The sequence below is a fragment of the Bemisia tabaci genome, chromosome 8 (genome assembly GCF_918797505.1).
Source record: "Bemisia tabaci chromosome 8, PGI_BMITA_v3".
NCBI lineage: Eukaryota > Metazoa > Arthropoda > Insecta > Hemiptera > Aleyrodidae > Bemisia > Bemisia tabaci.
In genome coordinates, this window is record NC_092800.1 from 30,200,449 (window position 1) to 30,219,005 (window position 18,557).

The following is an 18,557-nucleotide window of genomic DNA, read 5'->3' on the forward strand; positions in this document are numbered from 1 at the left end:
AATATCGGACCAAAATCAACACAAAATTTGAGTTGGCTTGTGTTTCACTTCCTACACTATAACCAAAAGTAACACAAAATACAAATATTTGTATCAGTGCTCCTCCGCAATAACTGCCTCCGATTTGTGTACGTCCAGATGTCGCGTGTCATCAATCAAGCCGGAAATCACTCTCGATTTCGAACCGAAAATCGAGAAATTTGAAAATCAAAATTTGAGTTGGTCTCTACTGTCTATATTAACCAAAAGTAACACAAAAACACAAATATTTATATCAGTGTATCTCCGCAATAAAGTCTCTGTGTCCAGATGTCGCGTGTCATCAATCAAGCCGGAAATCACTCTCGATTTCGAGCCGGAAATCGGGGAAAACTCGTCCAACACAACGCCGCGAACGTTCCGTTGTTTCGGCGGCCAAGATGGAGTTTTGATTGACAGGCGAGCGGGGCGCATGCGCCGTGGTTGGCGCGAAGAGGATGGCGGCAGCGGCAACAGAACTCGCTTCGCCTCGCCTCGGCCCGAAGACACCCCGTTCTCATTTGGTGGGTTCCCGCCAGCCGCTCTCTCGGGCCCTCAGCCGTCCTCAGTCTCACGACAACAGCCGCAACTTTTTCTTCTTCCCGCGTTTGTTTACGCCGCGCCTTGTTTTCCCCGCGAGTTTTCCACGCTTTTCCGCTTTCGTAATTCTCATTCGTCCGTAGAATTCTCATTTCGTCCGTAGAATTTCTCGTTTCGTCATCGGATGCCTCCGTGAGCGGTCTGTTCCTTCGCACGGTGGTGACACAAAACTCTCCGGTTTCGTAATCTACACGGTTTTTTTCACGTGAATCTCAAAATGGTGCGGTACTTTTAAGGGTTTTTTCTGAATTTTCGACAAATTTTCCTACAATTTCCAGCTCCCTTGAAGTTTTTCCGTATTGTGCGTTCGTGTCTCAACACGAGGGTCAATTTTCAGTCGAGCCGAAGCATAAAATCCTCTTTTTTCTCTCGAATCTCAAATTAGTGCGTTGAATATGAGGTTTTTCTTGTTTTTGTGACGGATTTCCCTGCCGATTCCTGTTACTGCCGTTTTGCACGATCGTGACTCAACATGAGGGTCAATTTTCCGTCACAGCAAAAGCGTAAAACTCTCTGATTTTATGTTGCCTTTTTTATTTTCATTCGCGAACTGAAGTGCGTTTTTCGGGCTGAACATCGCTAGAATCCGTTAAATCTGTGACACAAAACTCCTGAGCTTTTTTTCCGTTATACCCGGCGTTTGATATCGTTGAAAAATAGTCTGAAACGGTGTTTTCTAAAAGTTCTCTTACGTTTTTCAACGCGAAAAATTTGTGTTTAAAAGTTCGCAGTAACGCGTTCAACACAACAAGCTTCCTTCTTGAATATGTGACTGGTCAGTCACCAATTTTACGGTGTGATTCCAGTGTGATTGTCCCGAAACCATGTCGGCGGTGTCACGTGGTGTCGGAGGGTATACCGAGACCTTTTTCTGCAACCGCGGTCGGGATTCTTGTCGGTGACTTTCAAAGTTGTGTGTGCTTTTTACCTAGAAAAAGAATTATTATGGATTAAGTTGTGTGCCGAAACGAACCCAGATTTGATTAAAAAGTGCAATTTTACGTAAAAAAATGATCGGAAACACGTCCCTCTAGGCCACGGTTTTCATTAAACGTTGCAATATTAGCCCGTAGCGTCAACCGCTGATAAAAAGTGCAATTCTTCGAGTAGTTTTATCGTGTCGTAGTCAATTTTTAACACATTTTTTCACGAGTGATTTTGCAAGATTGATGTTGTTAATTGTGATACCTCCCGGATGAAGTGTTGAGTCGTTGCCCCCAAACCATGATGAAAAGTCAAGAGCTCCTTTTGGATTCCCGCGTGAAACCGCACATCGTCCCCCCCTCGGCCCCTCATCTGGACCACGTGACCACGGACCAGGATGAAGACGACGATGAAGAGGGTGGTGAGGAGGAGGGTGACGATGATGATTATCTAGGGTCCGGCGACGGGATCAAGCGGGGACACTCGCCTGGATCCCGGATCGAGACAATCGACACCTGCGGGAACAACGGGTTCTGGATGGCGGCGGTTTCGGCGGCCGCCGGGGGGACGATGCCCCCCGGGGCACCCCTGGATTCAGGGCTGCCCTCCGAGTCGGGGTTCATCAGCTCGCAACCCTCCATGGCCGAGTTCATCTTGCCACACCATATGCAGGATATGCCGCCGTCCCCCTCGGGGTCCTCCGTCGGGGGCATGTACCCCGCGAATATGCTCGACCAGCAGCAGGCCGGCGTCAACGTTCAGGAGTACCCCTGGATGAAGGAGAAGAAAACCACTAGGAAAAGTAGCCAGCAAGGTAGGGAAAGTAGGTTTCGTTTTTTATCTCATCTTCTCTATTTTATGTAGCTCTTAAGTTTTTGATCACCGTCGGGAAAAAACTCTTGTCCATTTGAGTAGAGTGTCCATTTTGTTTTACACTTACACTGGAAAAAAAAAAAAACACATTACATCGAGAGTCCAGAGTCCAGAGTCTTAAAAACATTGACAAGAAAAAATATTCTTGATTCAATCGGATTTTTGCTTGAATCAAAACGAAATCCGCTTAAATTAAGAGGCTTGGTTCTTGATTTAAGCTAGATTCTGATTGAATCAAGAGTACTTTTTCAAGTCGATGTTTTTAAGAGTCTGGACTCTAGATCCAATGTTTGTTTGTTTTTTTTTTTTTTCAGTGTACCATGAAAAAACACTCGGGCTGCAGGGACTAAATGTCGGTTTATGGTGAACACCAAGGTTTTTCGGTTCAGCTGACCGAAGTTTTCGGTTACAGGAATAGACCTCCTGTCAGCTCAACCAAACATCGGTTTTCCTGACCGAATTATTTGAATCACAATCTTGAGCGTTCAATATGGACCCAACCATCTTAATCTCGTGTTGCAGTCAGCAAAAGGGATTTATTTTTCAGAAAAAAAGGTAGATTCGTTAACAAAGGCAAGAAGGATTTTAAAATGTCTCGATAAAGAAGGTTTACGTTGAATGTTGGGATAGCGGTAAGGCGTCGACGAAGAGATTCCACGAATTTTTTCAAATGACTTTTGGAAATATGGGCACATGTGACCTTTAGGTCTCGTAAAGCGGTGTGTTACCGTGCTAGAAAAGAACGACGTATGAGCAAAAAGGCGTTACCATATTTCTTCCAATTAGGTAAAACAAAATTACTAGGAAATTGCTGAATATTTTGTATCCAATTTTTCACACAATTATGTTCGCAATTGTATTTAAAATTTCAAGGAAAAATATGCATACCTCTCTTCAAAAATTCACGTTTAATTCGGAGAAATTTGGCAACTTTCGATTGCGTATACGGGGTTCTTCTTCAGCACGGCAATGTATTGCGCTGTAGCAGCAACCTTTATGTATTTGTGCTTTTCAATTCGGAGCCTACTTCGCCTTCAAACAACCGGTGTGATAGGTATTAACTCAGTGCAAAGTCTACTCGTTTTTTGAAGTAAATTCCGCTCTCATAGAGAGGAATAACCTCTCTATACGTTCTCCATTTTTACGGCACATATTTCACTCTTTACTCATATCTCTCGGATTATAGGGACAAAAAAGAATCCTGTGTGGATTTTAGTCCAAAATTTCCAACGATATGGTATTTGAACAATTTCATTCCTAATAATTTGAAGAGTATTTTTTACTCTTTTCCCCAAGAAAATTAAATCTGCTATGCAGTTCTTCTCTTATTAAGTTTTTCTTTCTTCTTTGCTATGACGTAATTTCTATTTACTTGACGCGAACATGTATAAAGTAGATTAAAAAGCTGATAAACGTACTTGTTCATTTTCTTTGAGATATTCAACGCGTAAAACTTGAATCGAGGGAAGGTATATGTCACGTCCAAATTGATCTGCTTAGTCAATAAAAAACAAAATGACGCGGTCAAGCTGTGAAAAAGCTGAGTGCTTCATAGAAAAGTTAGGTATTAATTCTAGCCATGATTCACATGAATTTTTGTAAATGGTTACTAAATCTCGCCTCCTAGAATTTTAAATTGTCATTTTTACATGGAATAGAATACCTACACTGGAAATCCTTTCAAATTAAGGAGTATATGTTTTTCACATCTCCAAGATAAAATGGATATCCTACTGGGTTGGCGAGAAAATTATCTAGGAGTACATTTTTGCACTGAGTTTTTGACTCAAATTACGGAAATTCTTTTTCCCTCTGCTGTGGGTAGTTATGCTCATTGTCATTTTCCCTGGCAAGGTTTAAAATAGATATTAGGTTAATATAGCTATTGCTTATCGAAAATTTCATCCACAGAAAATTTCATTCAGATTTTTGTACTATGCATTGGAATAACAATCTGAATGAAATTTTCTGTGGATGAAATTCAGATTGTTATTCCAATGCATAGAATAACAATCTTGAGAATCAATTCAATGACATATTCAATGCATGTTTATTGCATTAAATGCAATGAGGCCATCTGTTTTGTTTAATATTTCTTTCACTAAAAATTTCTTCTTTACTTTCTTCATGAAATGGTGGTGAATTATTTTCCAACTTCGTCGCTTAGCAAATAATTCCGGGCAAGAAAAAATAAAAGAACGAAATTGATATACGGTATTTATAAATATACGTAAGATAATTTGAGGTTATTGATAACAAGTATTGACCCTACAAATGCTATTTGACATTCAAGCTACTACTCTGTTTACTCGTGTTCGAATTAGTGCATAGTGAAACTGTAATCGTAGTTCACTCCAGAAGAGTTTTCATTGACAAAAATCATAGCAAGGCGTGAAAGCGAGATAATTCTGAATGACATTGCAATTTTTTAATGTTTTCTTGATACTGTTTATTTTTTCTATTTTGAGGACTTAAATTAATTTACAATTACAATGAGTAGCTAATGTTTACACAGGATGCTAATACGAGAATGTTTCATGAATGAAAAAGTCCGCAATAAGGGATTGTTTTTGTTTATCAGAATTTTTCTCTGACTTATTAAAAAACTTACAGCAAAAGATTCAACGTTTTTTTTTTTTATAGAAACGCCAATAGGTAGATTTTGATGAGAGAATACAAATTAAAAGTTAAATGACCGTTGTTATGGTAAAGTGGTGATTAGTATTATTAAAGTTTGACAAAACAGATTGCAAACTAGCGGAATGATCCGAATAAAATGATGGATCACGAAAAAGTTGAGAAGTTTAAACGTCTAAGTATCGTGTCGTAACTGTTGCATGGCTCAATATTAGTGTCTTCATTAAAAGTGCTTTCGTTGGATTTGCAAAGTCGTTGAAATGCCACACTAGACTTACTGGGGTGTCAATCTAAGATCTTTAGAAACATAATCAATATTTAAGTGGTGCACGCTAAATATTGTTTTTTTTTTCACTCAACTAAAACAAATAAATACATATAAATTATAAAATAAATAAACACTCAGACCTAAGCTATTATATTTATTTTCAGTACTTTGATATATGAACAACTCCAAAACAACGATCAATATCCTAGAATCCCCTCTCTCGAAAAAGCTACAATCCCCATCCGCGATCAAAAAATACATAGACAATAGAGGATTATATCTTTGCCCCTCTCATAACTCCGATAAAAACAATCGAATTATGCTGTAAATCTTACATTTCTATAACTGAATTTAAGAACAGAAATTCTCTGACGTCGTGTCAATACATGCATTTAATAAATAATGTTAAAAAAATGATTTTAATATTTATATCCAACGGAATGAAGAATGCAGTCTTTTTGCTGAACTTCAAAATTTTAAACTCTCTAATAAATTTTGAATTTTTGTTTAATAGAGAATGGTTTCTTCTAAATTTCAGCAGATTCGTTTTATCATCAGTACGTGTTACTCTTTTGTGTAATATATTTTGAGGGTGTATACTTTTTACCGAGCGTGGTATAGCTAAGTGCGTTTACTATATCATTAAGTAATGTACTACTGATGTCAGAATGAGAACGTGAATAAGAAAAATAGTGAAAATAGTTGAAATTGATTAGAAATATCGAAAACCACAAGGTAACCCTAAAAGAAATTCAAATGATAATGTGAAGAATTCTAAGAATGTTTGAAAGGAATCGTCACTACTACATCACTAAGTCACATGCAGACAAGATTTTACTTAACAAGAAAATTGTTTTAGAGGGTCGAAAACTAACGTTATCATAAGTTTACTATGACTGAATTGTCAAAATATTACGTAAATGACAGGATAGACAATATTCCTCTTTTAAAATACAATCAGAAATATCAGTGAGGCTTATGGAAACTTATGCATGATTACAGATGTAGAGATCTCACAGATCTGGTTCAACATTTATGACAAATCAGAACCGACCTGTAAACAGGGTATTTAATTAGAGCTCTATTTTATATCTCTTTCCGAAGTTTTGGAAAGAAAGTTCAAGAATGGCATCCTTATTATGTCTTCAGTTGTTTTTAACGAGGCACGGTATTTGCCACGGTGCAGTATGGGGTGTGCCATAAATTTAGACCAACCTTTGAAAATCATCTTCATTTCAATCTCACATGAAATTCACCAAAGCAAGCTTTCCTCACTGAAAAGGATACCAATATGAATGCTCTCAGTTTATATTATGGAACTTTGTAAATGCCAAATGCCTGTAATAATCAAAGCGTTGGTATTATATCCAAATCTTTAAAGAGCCCTCTGCAGAATTGGCAAATTAGCTCACTTACTTGTCACCTGGAGAAAAAGGAAAAAGCGAATAAATCAAAAATGATCATACAATTCAACTCGCGCTGTTTCACGTTCTTACCCTCAAAATACAGCGTTTTGAAAAACGGATGGACTTGTTTTGCGTCTACTCTTCCCGGAATATTTGTCTTTAGGGTCTAAAAGGAGAAATACAAAGACAATGCGGATCGCACCTAACGGGAACTGTATATTATTGCGTGAATGCCTTTCGTATTGATACTCGGTCACTGAAAATATTGGGGTGGCAAAGGGTTAGCAGAAGATAAAAGCCAGAGGAATCCTTTCTCTTTCACTCCTTCAGCTGACCTTGCTCGGAGAAAACAAATACCAAAGGAGTATACCTAATTTTTTTTAATCCTAAAACAAATCAAAGAAAACTGAGAGCAAAAAATGTTTGTTTTTGTTTGGTTTTGTTTTGTTTTTTTTTTCATTTTTTTACAATACATTCGGAATGTTCCAGCTCAATTTTTGCGGCAAATTGCTCCCTGATAGAGCAAAATGCATTTTGAATGGCTCACTACAGATGAAAATGACTTTTGATTTGTAGTTTTTTTCCAAAACCGTTTTCAAGTTTGATCTTTTTTTAATCAACGCCGACTTGCATTTTTCTAAGCACTCGGTTTGAAGAGAAAATCGGTTTCGAAAAAAATCCAGAGAAATTCTTTCACAGACTTGTGGTTATGTCGCTTTGGTGGAGTTCCGACCATTATTATAGCTCTGACGTCACATGATTTTTGTGAAAATCACGTCAAATCACATCGATTTGTCAAAAATCAGTTTCCTTACTTCCCATCATTTATGAATAATGAAATTAAATTCTATCATTCTTCAGCAAGCATAGACTACTCAGTTTGTACGGTAGTGCTGACCGTCCCTTTTAAAGTCCACTGTCAAGCAAAACCAAACGAAATATTAGAGAAATTTCATTGAAAAGTAAAAAAATTAGAAAAATACGATCAGAAAAAAAAATAAATACAATGGCCGCACTATTATTCTATCTTTTCAATGATGAGTCATTGCTGGAGAACTATCATCGCCATTTATGAAACATCATAAAACCAGCAATACAAGAAAAACCTGATCCGTCAGTTAAGAGCTCGGGTCTATTTTGAGCGTACGGGCTTTACAAATTCTTCGTTTATTTTCCATTCCATCCGAAAAAAAGAAGAAGAAAAAACTTAAAGATCCGGGTGGAAAAAATTCTAAAATCGTGAGAACAGAAGCCGGTTTTGTATCGCTTCCATAAATTCGTATAACCAGTAATTACTTCGTGTTTGGCCGGCGTCATTGTTTCCATATGGTGTTTGAATACGCATATTTTCCCATTAATGGAGCTGACCGTTGTCATAAGTTTGGCAACACTGGTTACCGAAGCGGCCATGATTTCGGGTCATCCATTTGTGTCGAAGTCGGCAGGAGCAGATGGATTTACTCGGCTAATTTCGGTTCCTCCGAGTCATTGTGGAAGGTCAGATGGATACTTTAAATCATTTTTTTCGGCCGCCATGTTTTGACCGGGTATCGGGTATGTTTTTGCGTGTGAATGCGAGTGTTATGAAACCGACCTTACAAGTCGTGATGTATACTCATCGTTTTTCTCTCCGTCCGTCGCTCGTAGGTTTTTTTTTTTTTTTTTTTTTTTTTTTTTTTTTTTTTTTTTTTTCCATTTTTTTTTCCATTTTTTTTTCATTTTTTTTTCATTTTTTTCCTGTCTGTTGTAAAGTGAATGAATCGAATCGCTGAGAAGAAAGATTTGGGTAATTTACTGAACCTAAAGCCGAATTTAGCCCCAACTATGAGGAGCTGTAATTTTAGCAGAATACACGATAGGTATAGTAAAATTTTGACGAGCAGTCAGTTCTTTTAGAGCTTCGATCAGGTTCTCCAATATGATCACGCTCAGTTATCATTTACCTCATTTTTTTTTTTTTTGCAACAGTGATATGAGTGCCTTTGACTTCGATTACCTCCAATCCAAAATCAAGGAAACTTGTACAGTTAAATCACACTCTATACGGCATACCGTCACATTATTTGCGGTATGAAAATATCAGAGACAGAAAATATTCGGTACCCTTAATCTCGACGCTTCGGCTCAGCTGTTGGACCGAGGTGGTTTTTTGGGTAATGATACTCCACGTCCACGTTTACGCCCACGCCACGTCCATTTCTACGTCCTGGTCCTTTAGACTTTGAAGAACACAGGGTGAGGAGGGAATACTGGTCGATTAAAGATCGTGCCTGCTAGCATTCGTAAACTGCTGTATCGTAAACTGCTGTAGTACGCGATTTAATTCAAGTACACTTTTGTGTGTTTCTTGTAAGCGAGGGATTAACCTTTTTCTTAGCCAGTAAAATTGTTAATATATTCGTAAAGAGTTAGTGTCAGTGATTTCCATTGCTCAAATTGTGTTTCTGTGTGAAATTCTTAAGAAGACACATCGATAGCTAAAGTGCAAAACGACGTATTTCCATTGCGGTGTTTCAAAACTACTGCCCCTTTTAATTATTTTTCGAAGAGAAACAAGCCAGCCATACGTATAACTTGAAATTTCTGCGGAATATTTTGCTGATAAAGAAGAAAAATCTAGGACATTTTCAAGGAATTAAGTTGATTAGTTCTCAAATGGGTTAACGAAGTATGACGGGAAGTCTACATGCAGCGTTGCAAATAGAGATACGTGGTTTCGTGGTTTGGCCATTGATATACCACAATGCTTAAATTCGTGCCTTGTCTAGTGATTCACTGACAAATGGACCGCGTGAAGCAAAAAGGAACCAAGCCTTCTCAGCTATTGCCAAATTCCACCGGGCAAATTAATTTTTTACAAGATAATATTTGTGCGGATGTTTTTGAAAATTTTAAGGAATTTGCTTCGTGCTATGTAAAAAATTCACTAAAATTTGCACAAAAATCCACAAAACCGTTCTCATATAAAAAAATAAATTGCTCAAATGACATTTGGCAATAGCTGAAGTGGCTTGGTTCCTTTCTGCTAAACGCGGTCCAAATATGTCATATTAGCGAATAAGTCAATACAGAACGGTAAACGATATCCAACTCAACCGACGATAGCTCTGAAGTAGAAGTAAAAGCTTCATGCGGGCAATTATCCGGTCATCTGTCTGCGCGTGCCAATTCGGGGGAAAAAAGGGGCTGAGACAGGCTAAAAATGCACCGGGGAGCATTTGCCGCGTGAATAGACCAAAGGCCGCCTCCATCATAAATCAAATCGGGAACAAGACATTTGTAGGTATAAATACGTAAACAGATCTCCAGCGCCAATCTTTGGGGCAGACATGAGGCTCCCTCACACTTGCACCCTCTACCGCGCGCACAGCTTGAAGTTCTGTTAGATGCTCCCCCTATTCGACCGAGCAGGGGAACTTGGGAGCGAACTGCGAAGTCGTGTGAAAAATCCAAGTGATGGATGAACTTCCAAGTTCTGACACGTCTTCGAAGACTGTCAAAACCTTCGCTCAGCGCAACAAACATGTTTGATGTCAATTTCACTGTAAGATCAGATTAAAAGGGAAAAAACCGATCCCTTTTTTTAGAAACAAATTTGTTGAAACATTTTCGGCATTTTTAGAATCATTTAGGTTTTAGATTTATTTGTTTGTTTGTTTCTGCACAAAAAGGCTAATACAAATATGTCAAGATATGCGTTAATATTTTAATACATTCATCGAGTAGGGAAAATAATTAAATCACATAGTAGTAGGTCAAACTAAGATTCAATCCTGAGTGTACTCATTAATTTCACAGTACTCGCCGTTAATTAGATATTCTTTTAATTTCGCTTTAAAATTTTTTGCATCATACATTTTCTTTAGATCATCTGGAGTTTCAAGAAGAAGATGTGGCCTCTTCTTAAAGTGCGGGCTACCCTTCATCGCAGCCGTTTTACCAGCATTTCTGGTATTTACTTGGCAGTTGGCATTTGAGTTTCTAGGATCTTATTTATTAATGACAAAATTCATGATAGATCGAAATATCAAGAGTGATGACACTGTAAGCAGCCATTCCTCTCATGATGCTCCTTGCATGGCGATTTTTTTTTTTCATGCAATCAACTTCGGAAATTTCAGAGTGATGGTTTTGAAGATTCTCATGTGCCTGCCGTCTTGGAAGTATGCGTTATCAATTTCGATACTGTTTGGTGGTCAATGAATGTCTTTCACTCGCTTTTGCAGCCCTTAATCCGAAACTTGAAATGAGAGACATTTGTGCGGATTTCTTTGAAAATTTTGAGGAATTCGCTTCGTACTATGCAGAAAATTCACCGTAATTTGCACGAAAATCCACACAACTGTTTTCACGTTAACATTAATTCTACAATTAAAACTGGCAATAGCTGATGTGGCTTGGTTTTCTTCTGCTTAACGCGGTTCAATTCTGTCTATCCTACATTATGATTTCACCTTGAGATGGCTCAAGTAAGAGCTGTTGGTAGGTCACTAAAAGTAAATTTAGACGGAATTTTCCTTTTAAAAAGTGGTGGCACCGAATGAAGTTAGCCGTGAAGATAATCGGCGAGTAAACTAGCCGGTGTTACCAGGCCTCAAGCGAGGAAAAAAAGATGTAGCGCATTGGCAGACTGCAATCCCAAGCAAAAACGACGGAACTGCATAGTATTCTCATTGGACATACGCGGTTGTTACGACAGGGATGGTGCCGCGGAATCGGGGCGAGGGCGATCGGTGAACGCCGAAGGGTCTCGCTCCATTCATCATCCCTTCGACCCTGTCGATACGCCTTAATGTGGAGTCTCCTGCCAGGGACTCAGGGTTACCCGCAGGTCAAAGTCAGGGTAGGAAGACTGTCCATGCAGTGCACTTGCCACCGTAGACAGAATGTAGGGATTGGGAAAGGGGGATTGTTTATCGTGATTTGGGACGGTTTTGACAAAAAATGTTGTCAGTCATGCACGCCGTCTGTGAGGATTTCGTATTAGTCGCAGTGATTAAAAAGTCGATACAATAAGTCGGATGGTATGGATTCGATCGACATGAATCGATCGAAAATAAAAATGTGAACCAATCGACTTGATTCGATCGATAACCGTGAGTCGATCGACAAATCCGTGAGTCGATCGACAAACCCGTGAATCGATCGACAAACCCGCGAATCGATCAACTATTGTCGGACAAATTGGTGTTGATGTAATCACGTCCATCGGTTCACGTTCTCGTTTTTCGATCGATTCATGTCGATCGCATTGACACTGTTTTTTTTTTTTTTTTCAATTAATTGTCGATCGAATCGATGTCAATTGAATCGATTCGATCGGTTCACGTTTTTATTTTCCAATCGATTCATGTCAATTGAATGGACACCGGTTTTTTGTCGATCGATTCACGTTTTTCCTTTTCGATCGATTCATGCCGATTGAATTCATGCCCTCTTGATATGTCAATGTGTTTTTCTGGCGAATACTGCCATTGGTCGTGGTGTTTTTGAGATAGGGACTTGAAATTTTTGAAGTGTCCCTATATCAAAAGAAATAACTTGCAGGAACTCTCAACATTTTAAATAGACAACTCTGAAAAGGGTAAGAGCCGTAGGAGTTAAAGGGGTTGAGCAAGATTTGCAGATTTCCCTGTAGAGGATGGCATCTGAGGTCCACGATTTCTCAACTTGGAAGGAGAGGCGGTCTGAAGATGCGATATTGTCAAAAATTTTAGCAGAAGAATTCTTTTGGAGGAGAAAAATTAGGTTCAATAGGAGACTTTAACCCTTCGGACTTGTCCTCTTTGAAAACTCATATAAAAAATTGAAGCACGTATTTCATAATCAACTGAAATATGTGAGAACCGCGACAAGTACGATGTCACAATGGCTGAGAGCCAAAAGGTTAAAAAACTGAGAAAAGAGTGCTAGAAAAATTATGAAAATACCAGATCAACACCTTCATGCTAAAAAAAACGCCGTCTGAGCCTTTAAACTTTGCCGAACTTCAATTGTGGAATAACGATTCGAGAGAATTTGTAGGTACATGTTACTTTCAAATTTTCAGAGAATTTACTTCGTAATCCAATCTGAAGTGTTTAAAAATTTCTCTGCAAAATATGCCTAACTTCCTTCAAAAATACCTATATTGTGTGAGTAAATTTGGCAGCATTCGAATGTTCATACGGCAGAATACTTCCGTGCTAAGGAAGAATGCCGTATGAACATTCAAGAGTTGTCAAATTCACTTCGATGAAATTATTATTTTTGAGGAAAGTTATGAATATTTTTCCTTTAAATTTTCAGAATCTGTAGGTGAAATTGCGAACGATATTACGTGAAAAATTGAGAGAAATATAGTCATACGTTTATCAGGAAATTTGCGTTTTATGAAAGGAAATTCGGCAACGCCTGAAGGTTCATACGACGCTTTTCCTTGGCACGGCAGAGAAGACAGTGTGACCGCAGTTGAACAGCAGCGCAAGGCGCCCCACTGAACTTACGTCTAAAGACCTAATGATAAAGACTGAAAGCTCCTTTAATGGGTTACTCACTTGCTCAGCCGATCATCGACAAGGGTGCGTATCGATTCCTGTAGGGGAGGAGGGGGAGGGGGTTTCCCCGGCGTCATTTGCACTTGCCTGGTGCCATTAGTTATTTTAAACTTTTTTCCCCGCTTCGCTCTTGACTTGCTATGTTTGCTCGAGCTTACGCACAACAGCAGAGCATCGACCGACGGGCAACTCTTTAACCTTGCGTTCAAGGTAATCCTCGCACGTGATTCTATGCAGTCTGCTCATTGCTGATGTGAACTGCATTTGCAAAAATAGAACTGAGAGCGTTGCAATTTTGCAAAGACTGCACGTTACTTTTTTAACCTTGAAGAAACGAAATTAGACCGAGATGTAGAAAGTGCAGTTAGGTACCAACATTTTTTTCCCCCATAACTTTTCCATTTAAAACGGATAAGATTACAATTTGCTCTTTATGGGTAAAAATTAATGCACTACTGTGTAGCATTTCAGAATTCCTGGCTAATTTTCAAAAACTACTAACAAAAAAACAAAAAAAAACAAAAACTACAGGGTGGCCTAGACCTATTGCACCAGGCCTTTTTTCGGTTAATTTGGATTGTGCGAAGTCCAGAATCATGGGAATTCGCAGGGAATCGACCTCAAGGAATCTGAATTTCATGGTTCCAGAGGCCCCCTAGCGCTCCGTGGGGAGTAAAAGGGAGGCCCGTACTTCAAAAATCAGGATTTACGTCAAAACTGTGAAATTGTTTCATCAGAATCAGAAAGTACGGGATTAACTTAAATCGACACCATGCAAGTAATCCAAAATCGGCCCATCAATGTCTAAAATATCGATCCCTAAAGGTGAGGAACAGAGCTCCATTTGAAAAAATTCAAGTTCGTTAAAAGAAGTGGCGACTCGTTAAAAATGTGTATTCATGGGTAATCGACCCCAAGGAATCCGAATTAGAGGGTCACGTTGTCCTCAGAGACTTTTCTGATGGGGCACTTGGGGACTCTGAACTTTCAAATTTAACCAGTGTGGGGGCTACTCCTGTGCCCCATCAGAAAAGTCCTCTGAGGATAACGGGACCCTCAAATTCGGATTTCTTGGAGTCGATTTCCCATGATTTAAATCTTTCTTCACAGCATATCTGAGTTACTTTGTCCGGTCAATTTTTTGAACAGAATAGTAATTTCAGAAACCTCATTCAAGCCTCAGCCTCCTTTATGAGCTACCAATCGAAAACGATATCTGGTGGCTGCTCTCGAAGCGCCTGCTTCGCGCCGACTCTGCAACCCGCCGTGCAGCCGTTGACACCGTGGAAGTAATCCCACTCCGAAATCGAGGCACTGGGAAACACGAGCGAGAAAACCTCGCGAGCATCGGTAAGCTTTTAAAACACGAGCCTTGTTCCCTCGGAGCGAGGCTGAGGGACCTCCTCTTTCACTTCGCCCCGAGAAATCCTGCCGCAAATTAGAAACAGTTTCAAACCCTAATCCCGAGGGATTTAATTTCATCCTTCCTTTTTCCTTTTTTCGTTATCCCTTTTTTCGCTGCCCCCCGTCAACGTTTCCTCTGAATTTTTCGTGTTGAAAACACCTCGCGTAGGAGTTGTTGAGTAGTGGTCAATTTCTCAAAAAAGTGGAAGTCTCTCCATTCAAGTTTGTCCAAGAAGATTGAAATATTTAACCACGGTTACCAGGTGATACATTTTTAAGCCACCAATATCGTATCATTTGCATATTCGAATTTAATATTTTCTGATATTCTACTTTATGTTAGCCTAGAACTTCAGTTCACTTTAACGGCCAGACTGCAGGAGCGTGTTCTGCGGTTCAAAATAATGGACTTTTTTGCTGTATAAAGTTTTTTCCAAAAGTGCCCCTAGTCGGAGCCATGGCCCCCCAAAATTTCGGAAAGTAAATCGTGCTTCCTGAATTTTGGCAACGGTTGGGAACTAAATCTCATGTAAATTTCTACTCCTCTGTATTTTTAAGCCCTGAATTCATAAATGATCTGAAAAAACCGAAATCTCAAACGTTTCTACGCATATGGGTGTTTTCTTCGAAATTTTTAAACCACCTAGTGCGGTACACACACACGAAAAAAAATTTAAAGAGAAGGTTTGGGGGTGTTTCGGCCCCTGCAGTCTGGACTTTTAACCCTGGATCACCCTGTGTACGTGCCTATGTCAGGAAGGCTACGTTATGCGTCCTTTTCCCCTGTCTATGCCTGGTTTACCCCTCTTTTCGCTCTCCTCGCCTGGGCCGCGCCGCCGAACGTCACGTTGGCGTCTGATTTGAATACGCCGCGCCCCTCCGCCCACCCTGCGTATGATCTACGGTGTGAAAATTGAAAAGGGCGTGGATCCGCGGTGCGACGCGGCGTCTCACGTATGGAGGAGCCAAGCGGGTATGACAACCTCCGCGGCGGATCCTCTTCGGCAACTTGCCATTCGCCAACGGCCATGCTTCTCTCGGTTTTGTTTAGCGTCGCGGATATGCCGCGGAAACCGTCCGAGTGTTGTGTATAACGTCACAAAATAAATCGTTCGGTTCGATGCAACTCTAACGCACTGGAAAGAAAATTCGCTTGGATCAGTCCAAACTCCTAAAAACATTGACAAAATAATACCCATGATTCAATCGAACTTTTAGCTTGAATCCGCCGAAATCAAGAGGCTCGGCTCTTCGATTCAAGGAAAAATTGGATTAAATCATGAGTATATTTCTTGTCAATGTTATTAAGAGTCTGGTCTCTAGATCCAAGCGACTTTTTTTTCAGTGCGGGGAAAATTTTGAAATTTTCGAAAATCTTCCTTACACAGTAAGACTGAGTCACTGACATTTTCTGCCGTGCTCAGAAGAACGCTGTATGAACATCCGGATTTCCCCCAACAAAATACTTAGTCTTGAAAAATGCTAGTTTCATTTCATTTGACAGTTTTTTGACCATTTGCGATTTAAAGTCTCTGAAAAGCTAGAGAAACATTATTCGTCAGATTTTTCTGAAAATTTTGATTTTATCTAAGGCCACGTATGAAGGTCCATATACGGCATTTTTGTTAGCAATTAAGGCACCTGATAACTTGGGAAGTGGAATACAGAGACACCTAAGTTAGTTTGTTAGTTTTTCTTTCGGTTACATTTACCCTTCGTAACTGCAAACACTTCAAAGAATGCCCTCCTCGTCAATTATCTGCAATCTTCTATGCACTCCTCCGTCTAAAACAACAATTGTCCGTAATCATATTTGCCGAGAAGGCTGCTCTTTTCCAATTGGAAGGCGTCTCTTTCAAAGCTCCGTTTTGTAGGACTTAAATTCAGGGGCCGGAAGCTCTTATCATAAGGGAAATTAAAACCCGGAAATGAAGACCCTAGTGATATTTATATTTTGCGGTGTGACTCGTGGAGAAGTTTTGTTTGATGATGCCAGTTTAGGAGTTTTAATAAATAGTGGAGGTCGCTATGGAATAACTATTCTTTGAAATTGCTTGAATCATAAGTAAGGGTCAGGATATAGAATACATAGAACGCGTTAGAAAATGAGTATAATACGATTAATATATAAATAGAAAAACAACAAAAACAGAACGTTGGCGCATTATTCTTTGCCCATTCTCAGCTGGAAAAATCCAAGAAATGACAAATTAAAACCATGATAATGAACATGCATCTGACCGGCGCGGAATGAAAAGAAGTGAAAAACTTCTTTATAAAGTACGTAACGTAATAACAGGATTATGAGAAAAATAAGTTTGAAGAAGAAAATCAGTTTGGCCCTGATTCTTGCCTCAGTCAAATGCATGCTTACAGTGAGATAAAACATTGTAAAGTATCAAGAATAATCAGTTACTAGGGGGCTACGCCCCCTGGCCGCTACGCGGCCCAACCCCCTGAAGGCGCTCCGCGCCATCAATGGGCCGCTTCGCGGCCCTATTTTTACCCTCCTATCAGTGTTAGTTTTATTTTTCCCCTAAAAAATTACGATATGAGGTATACTTTAATTTTAAACTTTATTTAAAATTACTTTAAAATTAAAAGGACGCGTTTTGGAATGACTGCTTGATGAATTATTGCGGTAAAACAATGATCAATGATAGTCAGGTAATAATTAAGATTTAATGAGCCGGGGATCGAACCTACACCGAGTTCAAAGTGGACGCATTCGACGTCTTAGACGACTCGGTCACCGCTCGACGTGAGGGTTCTAGTGCGAATCTTGTGTAGATAAGTGTAGAGCTGATACGCAGGCTACACAGCTACTGCGCAACCTCCTCGACCACTGCGCAACCTCCTCGACCACTGCGCATCCTCCCGCGCATAGCGGTAGCAGTACCGGAACATTCTATAAACTCACTCACTTTTATAACGTGATTTTAAAAAAATCTGGGTCCTTTTTCCAAAATCTGATTACAGCGGGCTCATCTAGGGCCTATTACCTGTCGATTTACGCAAAAATCATGGAAATCGGCCTGGTAGAACGCTCAAACGAACTATGACAAAAAGTATACATTTACATTGTTTAAATGGGAGAATTCGCAACTTTACCACGTAATATAAAAAAACCTGGGCCATATTTTGAAAATCTGAAAAGAGTTGGCTTATCTAGAGACAATTGCCCGTCGATAACCGCAAAAATCATGAAAATCGGCCCGGTAGAACGCTGGAACTAAGCGTTACCAGTTTCGCAAAATTAGGAGGTCTTGGAGCTTATAGTATAGAAAGAAAGAAAGAAAGAAAGAAAGACTAGGGGGCCCTGCCCCCTAACCGCTACGCGGCCCAACCCCCGGGAGGGCGCCTCGCGCCCTCAGGCCCGCTTCGCGGGCCCTATACGCATATGTATAGGCAAAAATGTTCTTCCATTTTAATACACCATTTTGTGTTCGAGCTGAATCGATTTCAAGATTTTTGGCGTAACACTCAGATTTGTAAATGATGAGGAATAGCTGGATGTACATAATTTCACAGTCCACTTACTGGAAAAATTTCCATTTATTACGTTATTTTTAAATACTTAATTAAAAAAGAAAAATCGAATTTCGACCGTTAAGAGTTAATAATATTTGGTCCGTCCCGACGCGACGCAGCGCCTGCCTTCTCACTTTATATCTGCTGTTTATATGCTGTAAATATTAATAGAAATTCATCAATCAAGTAAATTGACCAATGCCACAAATCGAAGCCTGAAAAATGCAGGAAAAATTGAGTTAAACCTTATACCTTGGACTTTGAACCTTGAACCCTGAGCGATGCACCGTTCCTCAACTCTTCGAATGAGGAACCCTTCACGAGCTTTTCCATTGTTTTATTGTTTATTCGAGTCACTCA

At 39.6% G+C, this 18,557-nt stretch overlaps 1 protein-coding gene across 1 annotated transcript in view; it reads left to right on the forward strand.

Annotated features, from left to right (window-relative positions):
- The first annotated feature begins 720 nt into the window (after positions 1–720).
- Positions 721–18,557, forward strand: part of pb (homeobox proposcipedia) — a 107,958-nt gene continuing 90,121 nt past the window's right edge. The window contains 1 exon segment of the mRNA XM_019046763.2: positions 721–2,356. Coding sequence (XP_018902308.2) covers positions 1,843–2,356 — 514 coding nt within the window. The 5' untranslated portion in view covers positions 721–1,842.